This window comes from Ziziphus jujuba, chromosome 11 (genome assembly GCF_031755915.1).
Source record: "Ziziphus jujuba cultivar Dongzao chromosome 11, ASM3175591v1".
NCBI lineage: Eukaryota > Viridiplantae > Streptophyta > Magnoliopsida > Rosales > Rhamnaceae > Ziziphus > Ziziphus jujuba.
The window spans coordinates 5,141,725-5,158,623 of NC_083389.1; the positions used below are offsets into that span (position 1 = coordinate 5,141,725).

At 32.5% G+C, this 16,899-nt stretch overlaps 4 protein-coding genes across 9 annotated transcripts; 1 reads left to right on the forward strand and 3 right to left on the reverse strand.

The window, feature by feature from the left end:
• Positions 1-1,680: 1,680 nt before the first annotated feature.
• LOC107403949 (uncharacterized) lies at positions 1,681-5,674 on the reverse strand. Of its 6 annotated transcripts, XM_025068457.3 has the most exons (8): positions 5,485-5,669; positions 5,345-5,392; positions 4,263-4,408; positions 3,114-3,926; positions 2,827-2,985; positions 2,590-2,681; positions 2,191-2,259; positions 1,681-2,050 (listed from the first exon to the last, which is right to left on the reverse strand). In XM_025068457.3, the coding sequence occupies exons 3-8, from the start codon at positions 4,393-4,395 to the stop codon at positions 1,691-1,693; spliced, it is 1,626 nt and encodes a 541-aa protein (XP_024924225.3). In that variant the 5' UTR covers positions 4,396-4,408; positions 5,345-5,392; positions 5,485-5,669; the 3' UTR covers positions 1,681-1,690. The 6 variants fall into 6 exon arrangements, 4 of the variants coding, with proteins under 4 accessions (XP_024924225.3, XP_024924226.3, XP_024924224.3 ...); XM_025068458.3 differs by lacking the exon at positions 5,345-5,392 and having other exon boundaries at positions 3,234-3,926; positions 5,485-5,674; XM_025068456.3 differs by lacking the exon at positions 5,345-5,392 and having other exon boundaries at positions 5,485-5,667.
• Positions 5,675-7,295: 1,621 nt separating this feature from the next.
• Positions 7,296-9,495, reverse strand: LOC107403955 (ribosomal RNA small subunit methyltransferase). Its single transcript, XM_016010883.4, has 3 exons — positions 9,335-9,495; positions 8,674-9,021; positions 7,296-8,280 (listed from the first exon to the last, which is right to left on the reverse strand). Exons 2-3 carry the CDS (start codon positions 8,986-8,988, stop codon positions 7,534-7,536), a joined length of 1,062 nt encoding a protein of 353 aa, XP_015866369.2. The 5' UTR covers positions 8,989-9,021; positions 9,335-9,495; the 3' UTR covers positions 7,296-7,533.
• Positions 9,496-9,721: 226 nt separating this feature from the next.
• Positions 9,722-13,127, forward strand: LOC107403947 (pentatricopeptide repeat-containing protein At1g80270, mitochondrial). The gene is made up of 3 exons (XM_016010873.4): positions 9,722-9,882; positions 10,719-11,310; positions 11,706-13,127. Exons 1-3 carry the CDS (start codon positions 9,848-9,850, stop codon positions 12,954-12,956), a joined length of 1,878 nt encoding a protein of 625 aa, XP_015866359.3. The 5' UTR covers positions 9,722-9,847; the 3' UTR covers positions 12,957-13,127.
• Positions 13,128-13,685: 558 nt separating this feature from the next.
• On the reverse strand, positions 13,686-15,798 carry LOC107403950 (pentatricopeptide repeat-containing protein At2g01860). The gene has a single exon (XM_016010876.4). The coding sequence runs from the start codon at positions 15,367-15,369 to the stop codon at positions 13,870-13,872; it is 1,500 nt and encodes a 499-aa protein (XP_015866362.3). The 5' UTR covers positions 15,370-15,798; the 3' UTR covers positions 13,686-13,869.
• Positions 15,799-16,899: the final 1,101 nt, after the last annotated feature.

Genomic DNA, 16,899 nt, shown 5'->3' on the forward strand with positions numbered 1-16,899 from the left:
CACTCAATGGTAACATCCACCTTTTTTTTTAATTAATTTTATTTACTTGTTTAATTTAAATACAATCTAATTTTTATAACTTTAAAAATATTATTTTTTTAAAAAATTTTTAACAGTTTTTATTTTTCTCTTTATTATTTTATTTATATCCTTTGAAATAGTTTAATTTACACTATTTATAAAAGATACCAATTATAATTTTTAAAATTTAAAATATTAAATTAAAATTAATACAACCATAAAATAAATTTAGATAGAATATTCCTTTCTTTTTGTTTCCTTTAAATTCTTTCGGCGGACCTGTTTTCAAATGAGAGCTAGACTATAACTAAGGTTTTAAATATTAAAATTTTTGTTGAAATTTTATTAAAAATTTTATTTTTTTTAAAGGATAAAAAAGAAATCTAGATTTCAAATAAAAATAGATACAATTTTCATAATATCTATTGAAACTTTTGATAAAATTTTTATGAAAATTTCCATTAAAATATCCATATCAAATTCTTAACAATTTAATTAAAAAATTCATAATATCCATTGAAAATTTTTATGAAAATTTTGAAATATCTATGAATTTTTTTAAAACTTTTATTATAAAAAAATCCATAAATATTATTGATGTTTAATAAATTATTTTAACAAATTAATTTTAGTGATTTTTTCTTTTCTTTTTAATTATTTTTCAAATATTTAATGATATAAATAAAATAGAGTGAATTAAATTGAATAAATATATATATATATACATATATTTTCGATACATTTTGTATAAGATAGATTCCTTATAATCTCATAATTATAAATTAATAATTGATTATATAAAAATAATAACATAAAATAATAATATTGAAATACAATATTATATATAATTGGTATTAACAGCATTTAAATTAATAATATTAAATAAATAAAAATAAAAAGATAATAGAATATATTATATTAAACACTAAAGATAATTTTATTTAATATAAAATTTTTATGGTTGACATATTAATAATAAAAAATTATCAAAGAGATACATTTTTTAATAAATATTTTTTACAATTCACATCTTAAAAAAAAAACGAAAAATTGACCAGTAATTTTCAATTAGTTAAGAATTTCATAAGTATTAAAATAATATTTATGAAATATAATGTAATTATAATAATTATTTTATCTTAATTAATAATTTATTTTATCAAATATATATATATATATATATATTTTATTTTTTATCAATAATAATTTATTTATAATCATTATAGCTTCTTATAAATTAAATTTATTAAAAAATATATAATAGTTTATTTATAATTATTACAACTTATTATAAATTAAATTAATTAAAAAAATATAACACATATTTACTATTTTTATAATTAATTTATTAAATAAATTATTAATTTCAATAATATTTTTTATTTTTTAAAATAATTTTCATCATTTTTTATAAATTTTTATTGATTTTTGATTTTTTTTATATGCATAAAAATTTGTATATTTTAAACTTTCAACGGTTATCAATGAAATTTTGAATCTTGACTATAACCCACCTCCAAAAACCCGGAAAGTTAAACACAGCATTATACTAAAACAAAATTTTACGATTTAATAATAGTTTGGAAATAATTTGATTCCCTATTAAATCATAATTTTTTTGGAAATTCATTTTATATTATTATAATAATAACTAACATAAAATAAAAACTTAAAAGGTTAAAATAAAAATTGTATTAACAATACTCTCATATTTAATATCATCATATGCTAAGCACAAAAAATTTAAAGAAACATAAAAGTATCCATATTTCATTGGGAGTCCATAAATAAAGTTGGGCATGCCCTGTCCTAGCGTTCTAGAGCAGACGCTTAAAGACCTAGTCCAACAGTACGACCATCTCTCCTCCGGAGTCCAGCAGTGTACTGCTTCTCCAAATCCAACTGTACTTCTTTCTGCTTCTCGGCTCGGAGAACGTTGCCACCACCTTGTTCTTCGGGTTTGTGCTCTGCTTTCACCTCGCCCTTCACACCCTACAATTGGCCATAGGCACCAAGGCAACCTCAGACTCTAAAATTGTGTTAGTAAGTGAAGAAACTATAACGAAGTAAACCAGTCACTTAGGAACAAGCATAAAAAGGCTTATATTTGACGTCAACCATGCTGACAAAAATATAACCTTCCAAGAAATAGATGTAAGGGAGATTTACCATGAGTTTATTGAACTTTTCTTGTCGTTCTCGATCAGAAAATAGAGCAGCATCCCAATGGTGACCTGACTGTCAAATCATAATGGACATTTATCAAAATAGAGAACCTAATACCTACAACAAGACAATAATTGCAATTCCAATCTACGATAATCATAATGGTAAGATTTAATTCGTCCAAATATTGCTATAAACTTATTTTTGGCTTTTGCTTACGGAGCAGAATTATGTATTTCCTTTTAGTTTTCCATGTGTTATGCTGACATCTACAATAGGTCTATTTCATAGCCCCCCGTGCAATACTAAATTTTACATATTTGATTCCACATCAATGAATACTGGAATTATTAACTTTATAGGATCAATGTTTAAGAAAAACAAATACATCGAAGGATGTACCTCCTCTGCCGTTGTGCTCTTTTTGTTTCCCCACAGCAACTTTTTCTTTTGGTCAGTAGTCATCGTTCCCGCACCGACAAGGTTCTTGTTGACTTAACATGCAAAACAGCTTTATATGAGATATCAAATGAAGAAGGTTCATGATTACCACAAACAACAAAATGTCAGATAGGTTCTAGCAGTGGTGAATCAATATTATCCCATGGAGACAAAATTTTTGGGAGAGTTATAACTCACCTAATTCAGCGGCTTTCATTGCTGCAACTTTCGCAGCATTTAGATCGTTAGCAAACTCTGAATTATTAGCCTGGGCCTGCGCTACAGTCACTCTACCATCCTGAGCTTGCTTAGAACTACAAGTCTCTCTTCCATCAGGCGTTGATGTGAACTTCGAAACTAATACAATAATTAATGAGATGATATAATTATCAAGCTATTGAAAAACAAATTTTAAGAAAATATTCAACACAACTAATAGTTCATATATATATATATAACCAAAAACAAATCAAAGAAAATAGTACCACTTTTCCCACTATCAACATCATTGTTTGAGCTAAATAATTTGTGTCTTTTTGCAGGATATTCTTTATCTTCACTCCCAAAATCACATTTCTCTCCAGAATGTTCTGCTGGTTCCTTACCATATCGGTCCTTGCTCCTGTTAGTTTCCCGGTCATCGTATCTCTTTTTCTCTTCTTTGGAATGGTTTTCACCATCCATTTCCTTCATTTCACTCTTTAAACCTTCTTTTGCACGATATTTACCATCATCTTTTTTGGACATTGACTTTGATTCTTCATATGAGAGCATCCGGTCACTTCTGTGATCTGCTGTACTCCTACGATATTCCCTTTTCTCATCTTGAGCATCTATGCCTATCATATGAGCGTCCCTTTCAGTTTCTTCATAATATGCATGTCTCCTGCCAGTTCCAGCTCTTTCAGATGATGAATTCTTATCTCTTTTATGCCCTGAACTATCATATTTATCTCGAGAATATTTGTCCACATTTCGCAGATGGTCTCTTGACCTACTATGATCAGAATAAGCACCACTCCTAGAATCCCGGCCAGAACGTGAAGATAACCTCTGATAATTTCTTTCTTCCTCATCTGCATGCTTGTCATGTCTAATGTAGTCATCATGCCTAGAATAACCATGGGAACTCCTGGGGAATGGTCTATCAGAATTTCTATAGGAATCACTACTTCGGGCACAGCGACTCCTGTCTGAGTCCATCCCATCATCCTTCCTTCTTGGTCGATGTTCATAGACTTTTCCAGGATCTTCCCTAGAAAATTTTGGGCTAGAGCTATGTTCACGCTTAGGACTCCCTGCAGATATAAATAAGCTACGTTAAGACCAGAATATATAACAAAAAAAATTAATCAAATCACCTCTATGAGATCTTGTAAGGGAAAATAACCATTTGAAACCATCATCTAAATTATCTCTTTCATTGTCACAACTCACCATATTCTCACCAAAGATCAAAAGAACAGTAATCCAAATCCACACACATGTAGATATTAATCCTTGAAATTGCATAATTATTTGCAATATTAAAATCTTAGGCACATTACAAAAATTTTACTCTGAACCTTTCCATGATAGCTGCTACCAAAGGACAATTTAACTGCTTCAAAGAAAAATTTAATAAAAGGACAAACCATCAGATGACGATGATCTACTAGCTGGAGAATGGCGCCGATACCTCCTGCTGGCTGCATCAGTTGAAGGCTTACGGAATGCTGTCTTGAGATCAGCATTATCTGAGGGCGCAGATTGCAAATTTGAATCCATACAGACTAAAAGCCTGAAAAGAGCAATACCATCAGATCATTTACAGCAATTTAGAGAACCAAACACTCACATAGGCAGACTGAGAAACACAATGGAAGATTAGTAAAATTAAACCCAAAAGCCATTTCAATTTTCAATTAGGAAAAGCAAATAATAAATTGAAACTCACATAATTGAGGAAACAAATGCAATCTCTAGTATTTAGAATCAAATTGCACAAAATAGAATAATTTGTCAAACAATTAAACCTAATTGACTTCAACTGCTTCATAAATGACTCCAAAAAAAACAAAATATATATATATATATATATATCATTAAGGCTTAATTTAGTTTGCTTCAGTCATATAACAGCTTCTACTTTCTCAGTATTCCTCAGCGGCAAACACAAAAGACATCAAATTTTAACAATATTAATAACTCTTAGAGAGAGAGAGGGGGGGGGGAGACAAAAAAGGAAAACTAGCTTTTACATGTAGTTTTGCCAGCATTTAAACACTGAAAAATTTCCCAATAAGCATTCCGATGTCAATTTTTCCATCGGAGTCCTGGTAAGACAGATAATTCCTTTGAACGTCGAGAAATTTCAAACGAAGCATAGAGCATAACTTAAAGGCAAGTAATCATCTTATTCTCGAATTATCAATCTCAACAAAGCCAATCAATATTACAAGAATAATCATACCAGAAACGAGAACAAGGTTGAAAAATAAAACTAAAAAATGGACAGAAAAAAAACTCATTTCCTTCGTCTTCCTATATTTTATCAACATGCATACAAGCACACACCAAATCTAGGGTTTCAAAAACGCACCTGTACCACCACGCAATCTCAATAACTAACAGAAAATAAACGAAAACGTAAAACTAACAGTAGAAGATTAAGAAAGACTGGATCTTCGGGTTTTAGATAGGAATAAAAATTTAAAAAAAAAAAAAAAAATTCCACCTGATACAGTAATATGTCAACCTATTGTCTGCTTCCTGCAAAAATTTCCTAGGAAACAAACAGAAAAGAACAAGAAAGGAACGTAGGAATTCAGAAGTAAAAGAAGAAAAAATAGGTGGAGAAGTGAGTAGGAATCGTACCAGTTGTGAGCACCGGTACACAAGGTGTTCGCATAAATTCCTCTTTGGCTGTCTATTGGGAGCCCTGCCTCTGCCGCTATGCTTCGGTTCGGTTCCTCAAACTCCTCGTTGATATTTTACCATGCGCATTCTACGTGTCAAACATCCGAATGCTTCCCAAATTCCAAACCAAAACTAAAAATCTATCACACAAAAACATTCTCTTCGATTTATTATTTTTATTTTTTAAAGTAGCCAGTTTATGATGTAAAATTTAAAACTTGTCTAAAATGATGCATTTCATTCCATAAAAATCCAGAATTATCCAAAACTGTGGTTAGAATGCGCGCCTTTAACTTTAATGTGAATATTGCTCCCAAAAAAAAAAAAAAAACTTTAACGTGAATAAAATTTATTTTATCAAAAAAAAAAAGATTAATAAAATTTTACAAAAACTATAGATAATAAAAATACTAATAAAATAATAATAATTATTATTATTTTTTCTTAAGAAAAAAAAAAAAAAAGAAACCATCGTTGTAATAAGGTTTAGAATAAATTTTGACTTCAAGCTTGTATTAGAAAAAGGTAAACCAAACTCATTTTGGTTTGTTACTGTTAATAATTTTTTTAACTAGTGTAGCAAGTTGATACGTTGTTTCAACTTTAAAAATATCTATAAAAATATCAAAAATATTAAAAATTATGAAATATCATAAAAATAATAGAAATTAAAAAAATAATTTTTTTATTTATTAAATAAATATTATATTTTTTTAATCAATCAATTTATAATAGAGGTTAATAATTAAAAATATATTATTATTAATAAAATAATATATATATATATATATATATATATATTTTATAAAATTATTTATTAATTAAAATTTATACAACAATTATTATCATTATATTATATTTTATAAATACTATTTTAATATTATAAAAAATTCATGGATAATTAAAAATTGTTTATATATTTTTTATTTTAAAATATAAAATATAAGAGATAATTATCAAAAACTATTTTTTTTTTATAATTTTAGATATAATTATTAATATACCATTGATATAAATATTTGAAAATTAAGTTTGTACATATCAAATATTATTAATATCGAAATTTTGAATATTAGTATGTAGAAAATATATTTCCAACGTATATTTAAATTTTTTTCTACATTTTAATTTTTATCTACTTTATAATATTTATATAAATATTAAATTTATTATTATAAAAAAATAATAATAGATAGCTAAATTTATAACTTATAATATTTATTTTCGCTAATAATATAACATGTAGACTTATATCCAATGTAATTTTATATATTATTTGTTAAATACAAATTTTTTTTATGTTTATTTGCCTAGTTATTGGAAGATAATTAAAATGTAAAAAAAAAAATCAATAATATTAATTTGTAAAAAATTTTGATAACAAAATTTAACCCTAAAAAAAAATATTTTCAAAATTTTTATGAAAATAAAATTTTCATAAAAATTTAAAATTTGTTATGAAAATTGTATATTTTAAAATTGAATTATGAAGAATTTTATATGAAAATTATGATGAAATTTTTTATAAAAATTATAGAAAAATATCAAAAATTTTGATATATAATAGAAAATTTATATACCATTTCCATTTGGAAGGTTTTTTAAAAAGTAAAAATTTTACAAAAATTTAACATAAAATTTCAATATTTTAAACTATGATTCTTTCTAACCGACTTACGGTAATTGTGTGCGAAGAATTTTCACTTTTTGGCTCATTCATCTCCTATACTTGAGAGACAGATTTTTAAAAGAGAATGCAGAGTATAAGGTAAAGATTGAAGATATGGTAGAATGGCCTTTACGAGAAGAACAAATATGTTAACTACAACTAATATTTAAACATAAATCTTACAATGAGAAAAATAAAGTCAAAAAAGGGCCAAAAAAAAAAAAAAAAAAAAAAGAAGCTACAGAAATTTCAAATATCAAAACTAACAAAATTGGGTATAACTTTTTGTTTTAAGTGGGGAAACAAAACTCCAGAGAAACTTGAAAAGTGTCCAAAAATCAAGAAAAGTGTATGCCAGCCTTGTTGAACAAAGAAAGTAGGTATAAGAATTCTTGCAGTGTGAGCTTGGAGGATCTCTTCTCTTCAAAATCTCCCTCTTTCAACACATTCAAAACCTTGTTTTTGAATTCAGAAGCCTCCCCTACTGCATCACCATCCTCGACTTCCATTTCATCATCTACTCCATCATCATCAATATCCTCCATTAGATCATCATTAGAATCCCCAAGTCCCATAATATCCATCCCATTACCCTCGTCCACCGGCGCACCTTGTTGTCCCAGATTTAGTGCCTGCACAGTATTGTAGTTCTTCTCCAGCATAGCAAGAACACTCTTCTGCCTAAAAATTGAACCAAGCATTTTGTTCTTCCTGTTGAAACATATACGCAGAAATCCATCCCACTCCTTTTGTTTCACCTCTATGCGCGGTTTCCTTGGTTCAATTCGTACTACAGATGAATCTACCTTGGGTGGAGGTCGGAAATTGTTCTTTCCAACTTTGAGGAGGTGTGAGACTCGGGCCAATAGTTGGGTGTTCACAGTAAGACGACAGTAGAGTTTATCACCAGGCTGAGCAACCAGTCTCATTGCAAATTCCCTCTGGAACATTATGATGGCACATCTAAATGCTGGCTGGTGATTCAGCAACTTGAAAGTGAGGGGGGACGAGATTTGATAGGGGATGTTAGCCACACATATATCGAAATAGGGAAGGTCAGTTTTTAGAACATCTCCTTGTATAACCTGTACATGTCATAATGACAAGTAGAGAGACCATCAGTCCTGACCAACCTATATAGAGAGAATATGCATAATTACATGTAAAAATACCACCTTTTCACTAAATTCATGTCTCTCAAAAAGTGGTTTGCTTCATATAAAATGCTATAAACAATTAAAAATGCTTTTTTTAACTGCTTAATTGCTATAAACAATTAGTTCTAGCAACTAAAAATGCTCCTTCTTTCCTTCCCAATGATCATAGTAGGTCATAGTAGGTGAAAGCTATAAACAATTTCTAAGGCAATAAAAATTCTGATAGTGATAGCAAAATGCGCAATCAACCAAACACAATTCAGAATCGAATTTAAAGGAACATAAATTTAGAAAACGGAGGGAATATAAAAATTGAAAGACCTTCAAACGATTAGATAAAGGGGTGCCTTGAAAACGTCTCTGCAACTCAAGAACCATACGAGGATCGACCTCCACAGCGATGACCATCTTTCCAGCTTCTAGAAGCTTTTTGGTGAGATTTCCCGTGCCGGGACCGATCTCAAGGACGACGTCAGTGCTCTTTATCCCAGATTTCTGGACGATGGAATCCACCAGCAATGGATTCTTCAGAATGTGCTGTCCTTTCGACTTGTGGAACGATAAGCCTCCTTGGTAAGGTGCATGAGCTGCTACCTTAGCCTTCGTCTTCTCTTTCTTCGCTTTCCCTCCCGCCATTGCTGCTGCTGCTGCTGCTACTACTATGCTGGGCTGGGAAACAAACAGACAAGGTCATGGCCTTAAAAAGAAAAAAAAAGAGTTCGTATTGCAAAGAATTATTCAAAGTAATTTTGAGGATGAAAAGCAACCCATCCAACAGAAATCAAAATTCATTCAAGAACCACAACAAAAAATCAAATTTTTGAATCCCAATTTTACCTTTTCTTTTTCTAATACGAACAAAAATAAAATGAGAGAGAAATTCAGCAAAAATTTAAAGAGGGAACAAAGAAGAGTGAAAGAGAAAATTCAGATCGGACCAAAAACAACAACAAAGAAAAGAAATACAGATGAGATTACCAACCTAACAGAGGGGTAGAGTTGGCGAATATCAACGATAGAGTATTAGAGGAGGTTTGGAGTGGCGGCACAGAGAGATGTAGAAACGCACAAGGAAATCTTCTGTGAGAGAGAGAAAGGGTTAAGCGCCTACGTGTGTTTTATAAGGATCTAAAAGAAGAAGGGAAATTATTGAATTTTTTCGTAATTTGAGTAATTAATATCCGCTCTCTATTATCATACTAAATAAATAAATAAACCATATTTTGTAGAAAAACTTTTATATGTAATTATATATATATATATATATATATATATAATATAAATAATTGTGTAAATATGTGGGGGCTTAAAGGTCTTTTGACCGACGCCCCCGTGGCCAAACACAAACAGTGTCTTTCTACATCTTTTAGGGTTTAAGAGGGAGGGAGGGTTTTGCTCTAAGACAAAACGACGATCATAGACTCACGCACAGCAATCTTCCATCGTTTCGGATACTAGGGGGGTTTGTGGTTGTCGTTCATTTCTTCTTTTAATCATGTGGGCTCTTCGTCGTGCTTCTGTTCCTCTGGGGTAATCCATATTCTATTCTCTGTTCCTCTTGGTGGAGCTTAATTTGCTTTTTCTGTTTAAATTACTGAGAATGTGTGGAAATGGGGACAAAAGCTAGTTGAATGTTGGGTTCCACTTTCTTCTTTGCCTAAGTTGAATGTTGAAAGTCGAAATTTTGGACTTTGTGCGAGATTGGTTTTGGTGGATTTCATCGTTTTGGACACTTTTTTTTTTTTTTTTTTTTTCCCTTGACGTTTTTGCTAGCTCTCCATTTTTTCTAGACTTTGGGTTTTTGGAAAAATGTTATGGACTTTCTGTTTTATAGATACTTTGTGCTTCATTTTTGTGTTTCTTGTACCTGCGGAAAAAAACAAAAAAAAAAAAAAAAATCCCTCATCATAGCTGCTCTATATATTTTTGGCTTAGTTGATTGAAGGTTGTTTCTCTGCTCGTACACATAACAACAAGAAGAAAATGTCTGATGTTTGGGGATCTTCATCTGAAATTGGGTATTTCCAGATTTTTGGGGATTACTTCTACTTATTCGATAGTTTACTTTTTGAGTGATCATCAATTTCAGCATCACCTTTTTTTTCTGCTAAGGAATGAATTAAATTTTTTTAAGAAAAATCATAGCTGTCTTAACTCTGGAATAATATTACAGTGATAGCAGAGAGTTACAGTGGTCAGAAATTAGTGTTTAAGGAACATATTTATTCATAAATGATACATGCTTTTAGCGGGGAGAAAAAATCCTAGATATGGTATGTTAACAAGATCATTGAAATATCACGTTCTTCCTTCGTTTCATTTGCCATATACTGATCTTCAATGTGGATGTTTCTTTGTGATCACAGAAAGCGAGGGTTTAGCATAGGAGCTTCTCGCACTTGTTTTGCTGATTCAGATGTATCAGTTATGTACATACAAGACAAAGCTACCATCTTTGATTCCCCTTATTTGACATCTGATAGATGTGTGCCTTTCAAGAGATTTTACCGAACAGAGCGTGCTTCTGGCAATCTTTTTGTGTGTAGACGTGGCCTTTCTTCTGAAGCTGGTACAAAAAGCAGTGGAGAGGAAGAGGAGTTGGAAGATGGATTTTCTGAACTTGAAACACCAGCTAGCGCTGATGCAGTTCACCAATCTAATTCAGAGGATGAGAATGACGATGAATTGATTTCCGAGCCAGATTTCTCTGATGATGATGCTGAACCTTCTCAAAATGAGTTGGAGTTATCATATGCTGAGAATGATACAAGTGAGAGAAGATCTCCAAAGAAAAACACTGCTTCAGCACTTTTCAAGGCCATCATGGCTTCTCCAGGTTTATCTGTCCAGAGTGCTCTTGACAAGTGGGTTGAGGAAGGAAACGAGTTGAGCCGGGCAGAGATCTCCATGGCCATGTTCAACCTTCGCAAGTTTCGGATGTATGGGAGGGCACTGCAGGTGAGCTAATTCTATCCTGCTTGAGGTGTTCTTCTTTTGTTTGGAGTATATGTTCTATTTCCCCTTAGTGAAATCACAATGGGGTAGTTATGTTAATAATATCAGCTGTAAGATATTCTCTTTTATTCAAACGATCATATCTCACATAATGGGCTGCTTCATTTATTTATTTATTTATTTTCCTTTTTGTTTTTTTAATGCTTTAGTACAAACAAGTTTTTTTTTTTTTTTTTAATGCTTTAGTACAAACAAGTGAACAACAAATCGATATCTTTCTTAATTATATGAGGACAAAAGAAAGTTATGTGAGTTTAAATTTCAATATTTTGTGCACATTGAGGACTCTTAAGAAAAGCAATATGGCACTTTACAATCATGCTTTGCTGGTTTTGCAGCTCTTAGAGTGGCTGGAGGCAAGTAAGCGGCTTGAATTTGTTGAAAGGGATTATGCTTCACGCCTAGACTTGATTGCTAAAGTACGTGGCCTACAAAAGGCAGAGCACTATGTTGATAAGATCCCAAAATTCTTCAGAAGTGAGTTAATTTATAGAACCTTGTTGGCTAACTGTGTCAAAGCCAACAATGTGAAGAAAGCTGAGGAAGTGTTCAACAAAATGAAGGACCTTGAATTTCCAATCACAGCATTTGCTTGCAACCAGTTGCTTCTTCTCTATAAGAGGCTTGACAAGAAAAAAATAGCAGATGTGCTATTGTTGATGGAAAAAGAAAATGTCAAGCCATCTCTCTTCACATATAAAATGCTGATAGATACAAAAGGAAAATCTAATGACATTACAGGGATGGATCAAATTTTGGAGGCAATGAAGGCTGAAGGTGTTGAACCAGACACCCATACAAATGCCATCTTGGCCAGGTACTATGCCTATGGTGGACTGAAAGAAAAAGCTGAAGCGGTTCTGAAGGAGATGGAAGGTGCAGACTTGAAGGAGAATCGCTGGGCTTGCAGTAGTTTGCTTCCACTTTATGCAGAGCTTGGAAAGGTTGATGATGTGGGTAGAGTCTGGAAGGTTTGTGAGTCTAAACCCAAGCTTCAGGAATGCATGGGTGCAATTGAGGCTTATGGAAAGTTAAATAAAATTGATGAAGCAGAGGAAGTTTTTGACAAGGCATTAAACAAATGGAAGAAGCGGCTGCCTTCGAAAATCTATTCTGTTCTTCTGAAAGTGTATGCAAACCATAAGATGCTGGCCAAGGGTAAGGATCTTATTAAGCGTATGGCAGATAATGGTTGCAAAATTGGTCCACTCACGTGGGATGCCCTTGTGAAACTCTATGTGGAAGCAGGAGAGGTTGAAAAGGCAGACTCTATCTTGCAGAAGGCATACCAACAGAACCAAATAAAACCAATGTTTAGTTCTTATATGGTTATTATGGATGAGTATGCAAAGAGGGGTGATATCCATAACACAGAAAAAACATTTCATAGAATGAGACTGGCTGGATATACAGCTCGATTCCGTCAGTTCCAAACTCTTGTTCAGGCCTATGTTAATGCTAAGGCACCAGCTTATGGGATCAGGGAGAGAATGAAGGCGGATAATATCTTCCCAAATAAATCTTTGTTGGAACAGCTTCGACAAGTTGATGCATTTAAGAAGACGGCAGTATCAGATTTGCTTGATTGAGGAATGTTTCTCATTACTCTTGAGATTAGTTGGCTACTTTTAAATCATTTTTCCATTTTTTTCAAGTTACTTTATAGGTTGGGCATCTAGATCTATTATGCTGTGCTTTTCTACACTGCTAATCTTATATGTTGAAAAAATTTCCTCTCTTTAAGCTAGAGGATTCTATAACTCTGCTAATTTAAGGTTTTTTTTTTTTGTTTTTTTGTTTTTTTCTCCTTCTTTCCTAAATATATATATATATATATATATTTCTCTTGCTTTGTTGGACTGCTATTTTAGTGAGAAGAAATACCTTTTGTTGTGACCATTGGAGAGGCCATTTCAGCTTGAGTCATGGGTAGTTCGCAATTTTACTCTAAAACCAAGTTGGTTGCCCTCCCATGCATGAAGTATCATCTGACCGGTTTCTTTTGACATCCTGAAGCTGGGTTGCAATCCTCCTTCATGAATGAAGTCATTTTGTATTTTAAGTATATAGAAGGTGAAAGAATTCAGTATGACCTGCGTTTTTTTATAATCCTTGATGTTTGACTCATTAAAATTTTTTCTGTGAAAGCGTCCTCGAGTATTTTTACTGCCAACTAGAATTCGCAATCTCTTTGTTGGGACTTGGGGAAGATTTCCGCTCGCTCCCTACTCATCAAGAATGGGTGTTCTCCTTTGTGTTTTGGTCTTTTCGGTTATATAAGGATAGAATTATAATAGGTTTTTCAGTAAAGAAGTAAATTAAAATGAAAAATAAAGATAAAATTGAATTCTGGGTCAGAATCAAGTGCTTAATAATTTAACAAAGGAACACATCCATGACGGTATCACACCGACACCCATGAATATATGAACAATACGAAATAGCATCACATGTAGATAATCGATTAGCGAACAAATAATCTATACAAAAAATTATCCACAACTATAAATGTAACTTTTTTTCTCTTTCTAGTTGCTGCAGTTGAGACATTGTCCCTTTATCTAGCTTGAATCCTGCCATCTCTGCCTCCTTGTAAACATCCTTACACTTCGCCAGCCTTCCAGAAACCATGTAAATCTTAATCAGGTCCCGGTATATATCATAAGTAGGCGAGAAACCTGCTTCCTTAAGCCTTGAAAAGTATCTGACAGCCCTTGAGAGATCATTCAAAGCAACAAAAAGCTTTATCACCATACGGTAAGCTGGAAGATCAAAGAGACAATTTGAAGCCTCCATTTCCCAAACAACAGCCAAAGCCTCCCTGTATTTCTTCACCAAATAGCGGCTGTGGATCAAAGTTGTGTACATAACCACACTTGGATCTCGCCCAGACTGTTTAAACCAGTTATAAAGACCCTCCACAGTTTCAAATTTCCCAAGCCTGGTACATACTTTCATTATAGCCGTACAGTCCTGCTGGCTCAAATTTAGCTCTTCCCTTTCTCCTAGCTCATTCAATAATACCTCCGCAAGCACATACTTATCAGGGTTCTTCGCAAGCTCCAATATCAATTTAGCATATACGCTTGGATCCAACATTCTTTTACCATCTTTTGCAATCAATACAACCTTCCAAGCAAGATTCAAGCTCCCTCCTTTAGCGAACCCTCTCACCATTGCTTCAATAACATTACGGCTGGCCAAAGCAACAAACTTTTCCAAGTCGAATGGCATTTTCAGCTCATGGTTTCTTGCCAGCACTTCAATGGTAGTAGCCAAAGTTCGATCATCCGGGAAGAGATGAGGCTGTCTCTGAACCCAACAAAACGTTTGAAGAGCTCTGTCAGGAAGACCCATATGACCCAGTTCCCGAATCGTCATGGACAGAGACCCCTTTTGAAGGAAATTCGCCCACTTGTTGAGAACTACTGAAACATCTTCCTCTGCAGGAAGGCTTTTGATTTTCCGGGCTAGACCAATCAGAGCAGCAGGATTCTTATACATATGCATTGATGGTAAAGAAGGTATTTTGGGACGTTTCTTGGACGTGGGAAGTCCCAAAGGTCTGAGCTTGTAGGGAAGTGGGAGTGGAAGAGGTCTCTCTCTGTTCAACTTTCCAGGCTTTTGTGGTATTCTTCCTTGGAAAAGCGACGTAATAGCTTCGATCTCATCCGAATCCCAAACGAAATCATCATGGTCGTTGTCTTCAGGTTGATGTTGTTGTTCTTCTCCTTCTTCCTCTTCCTCTTCCTCTTCCTCTTCTTCTTGGGTTTTCATAGTAGGATCATTTACAGGTTTGGTGGTCTTCAAAAAGAGGTTGACTCCGAGGTCTGGAGGAAGCTTAGTACGGCGTGGGGGGTAACGAAGGTTTTTAGGAAGTCTTCTCCTTCCATAAGAATGAGCCACTAAAGTCGACCAACTGCTATTCAGTGACAAATACCTTTGCAAGAAGAATGATATTGGAGTTGGAGTTAAATCCACTTTCAAGATTATGGAATCCATCGAACCCCCAGAAATCTAATATCTTGCAACTGAAGAAGCAGGAATTTCATCGAGCACTCGGTGTACACAGCGCGTAGGTAGTATAACCACCAGTCCCCTGGAATTTTTGGGCAGATCAGAATTTTGTGAGAGACATTCAGTTCAGCGGCCAGTGCAAGCAAGCTGGTGTCGTGTTGAAGTCTTATCAACTGTGACTATTTGGGCTCCATAGGGCAGTAAGATGTCCAGAAAACATGGGCCTAATGGCTTAGCTTGTGGGCTGGACTTATTTTTAGAATTTTTTTTGAAAAATAACCACCGTAAATCTAATTATTAGCTTCCCAAGTTATTGGGCTTTATCAGATGACATGTGATCTGGCCTGGATATTGTCGTCGTTAATTGAGCTTTCTTATATCAACAAATTCCAAATGAAAAAAAAAAAAAAAAAAAAAAATCGATTCGCTCAAATGCATATATGTTGTCCGTACAAATTTATATTAATTTTATTTGACTAGAGAGGAATTGACTACTCGACTTAGCTACTCAGATAAACCAAAAATTAATAAGAATTAAAAGAGAAAAACTGTTTGAACCATGTAGTATAAGGAACAATGGAAGAGCTTTTGCGTACAGTTAGTCGTAGATTATCTATTCCTAAAATATCAAATTTATAATTTTGAATTTTTAACTTTGATACCATTATGATTACTATTAATTCTGAATTTTTATTTGATTTATATTTTTTTCTAACACATAGTTTATTTTTAAATCACTTTTTTTTTTTCTTTATATAACAAATATAAAGAAAGCAGTCAAGTCAGATTATATATATTAATATATATATATATATATATATATGATCCAAGTCAGATTATGTATATTAATATATATATATATATATATATGTATATGATGCGTAGAAGCAAGTAATAAGGTTTATTTCCAATCCAACAATGAGCCAGGCAATGGAGAATACCTACCATTCAACAATTAATTGCCATCAAAACCTGAATACCTGATTGTGAAATGAAAATGCGATGTGTGTTCTGTTGTGTACAGATTTTTGCCATCTTCTTTCTTCTACGAAAACTTCCAAACAACATGTATGTATATGAGACTATATATATGTATATATATATAAACACATCAATTTATTTGTAAGAAAAAATTGAATGTGATCAGAGAAGGTGGGCAGGTGCATTAGCTACACACGACATGAAATGATCTCAATAGTGGAAGACTGGAAGTGATTCAACAGACAAAGACGAAATCCATCAATATAGCAAAAGCAAAAACAAAAACGAATTTTAAAATGAGTCATTCTAAGCACTCGCTCACTCCCTGCATAATGTAAAAGCATGTTGTCCATTTTCATGACCAGGTGCATCCCAAAGAAAACCCACAACACTAACATTGGACTAGATACATTATTGTGAACAGAAAACGCTACTGACAAAATCAGCTCAAATAGATATGCAGGCTATGCACTAATTTACCATGACTAATTAACAAACGAACACATAATCAATACTGTTGAGTTTACTTATTTA

What these genes read in the sequence shown, in the direction of transcription:
- LOC107403949 (XM_025068457.3), bottom strand. Translation starts at nt 4,395, where the DNA reads ATGGATTCAAATTTGCAATCTGCGCCCTCAGATAATGCTGATCTCAAG. An exon ending in TAGATCATCGTCATCTGATG is followed by an intron (nt 3,927 to 4,262) that starts GTTTGTCCTTTT and finishes TTATATCTGCAG; the next exon opens with GGAGTCCTAAGCGTGAACAT. An exon ending in TGTTGATAGTGGGAAAAGTG is followed by an intron (nt 2,986 to 3,113) that starts GTACTATTTTCT and finishes TTATTGTATTAG; the next exon opens with TTTCGAAGTTCACATCAACG.
- LOC107403955 (XM_016010883.4), bottom strand. Translation starts at nt 8,988, where the DNA reads ATGGCGGGAGGGAAAGCGAAGAAAGAGAAGACGAAGGCTAAGGTAGCA. An exon ending in CTTTATCTAATCGTTTGAAG is followed by an intron (nt 8,281 to 8,673) that starts GTCTTTCAATTT and finishes TGACATGTACAG; the next exon opens with GTTATACAAGGAGATGTTCT.
- LOC107403947 (XM_016010873.4), top strand. Translation starts at nt 9,848, where the DNA reads ATGTGGGCTCTTCGTCGTGCTTCTGTTCCTCTGGG. An exon ending in CGTGCTTCTGTTCCTCTGGG is followed by an intron (nt 9,883 to 10,718) that starts GTAATCCATATT and finishes TTGTGATCACAG; the next exon opens with AAAGCGAGGGTTTAGCATAG. An exon ending in TGTATGGGAGGGCACTGCAG is followed by an intron (nt 11,311 to 11,705) that starts GTGAGCTAATTC and finishes CTGGTTTTGCAG; the next exon opens with CTCTTAGAGTGGCTGGAGGC.
- LOC107403950 (XM_016010876.4), bottom strand. Translation starts at nt 15,369, where the DNA reads ATGGATTCCATAATCTTGAAAGTGGATTTAACTCCAACTCCAATATCA.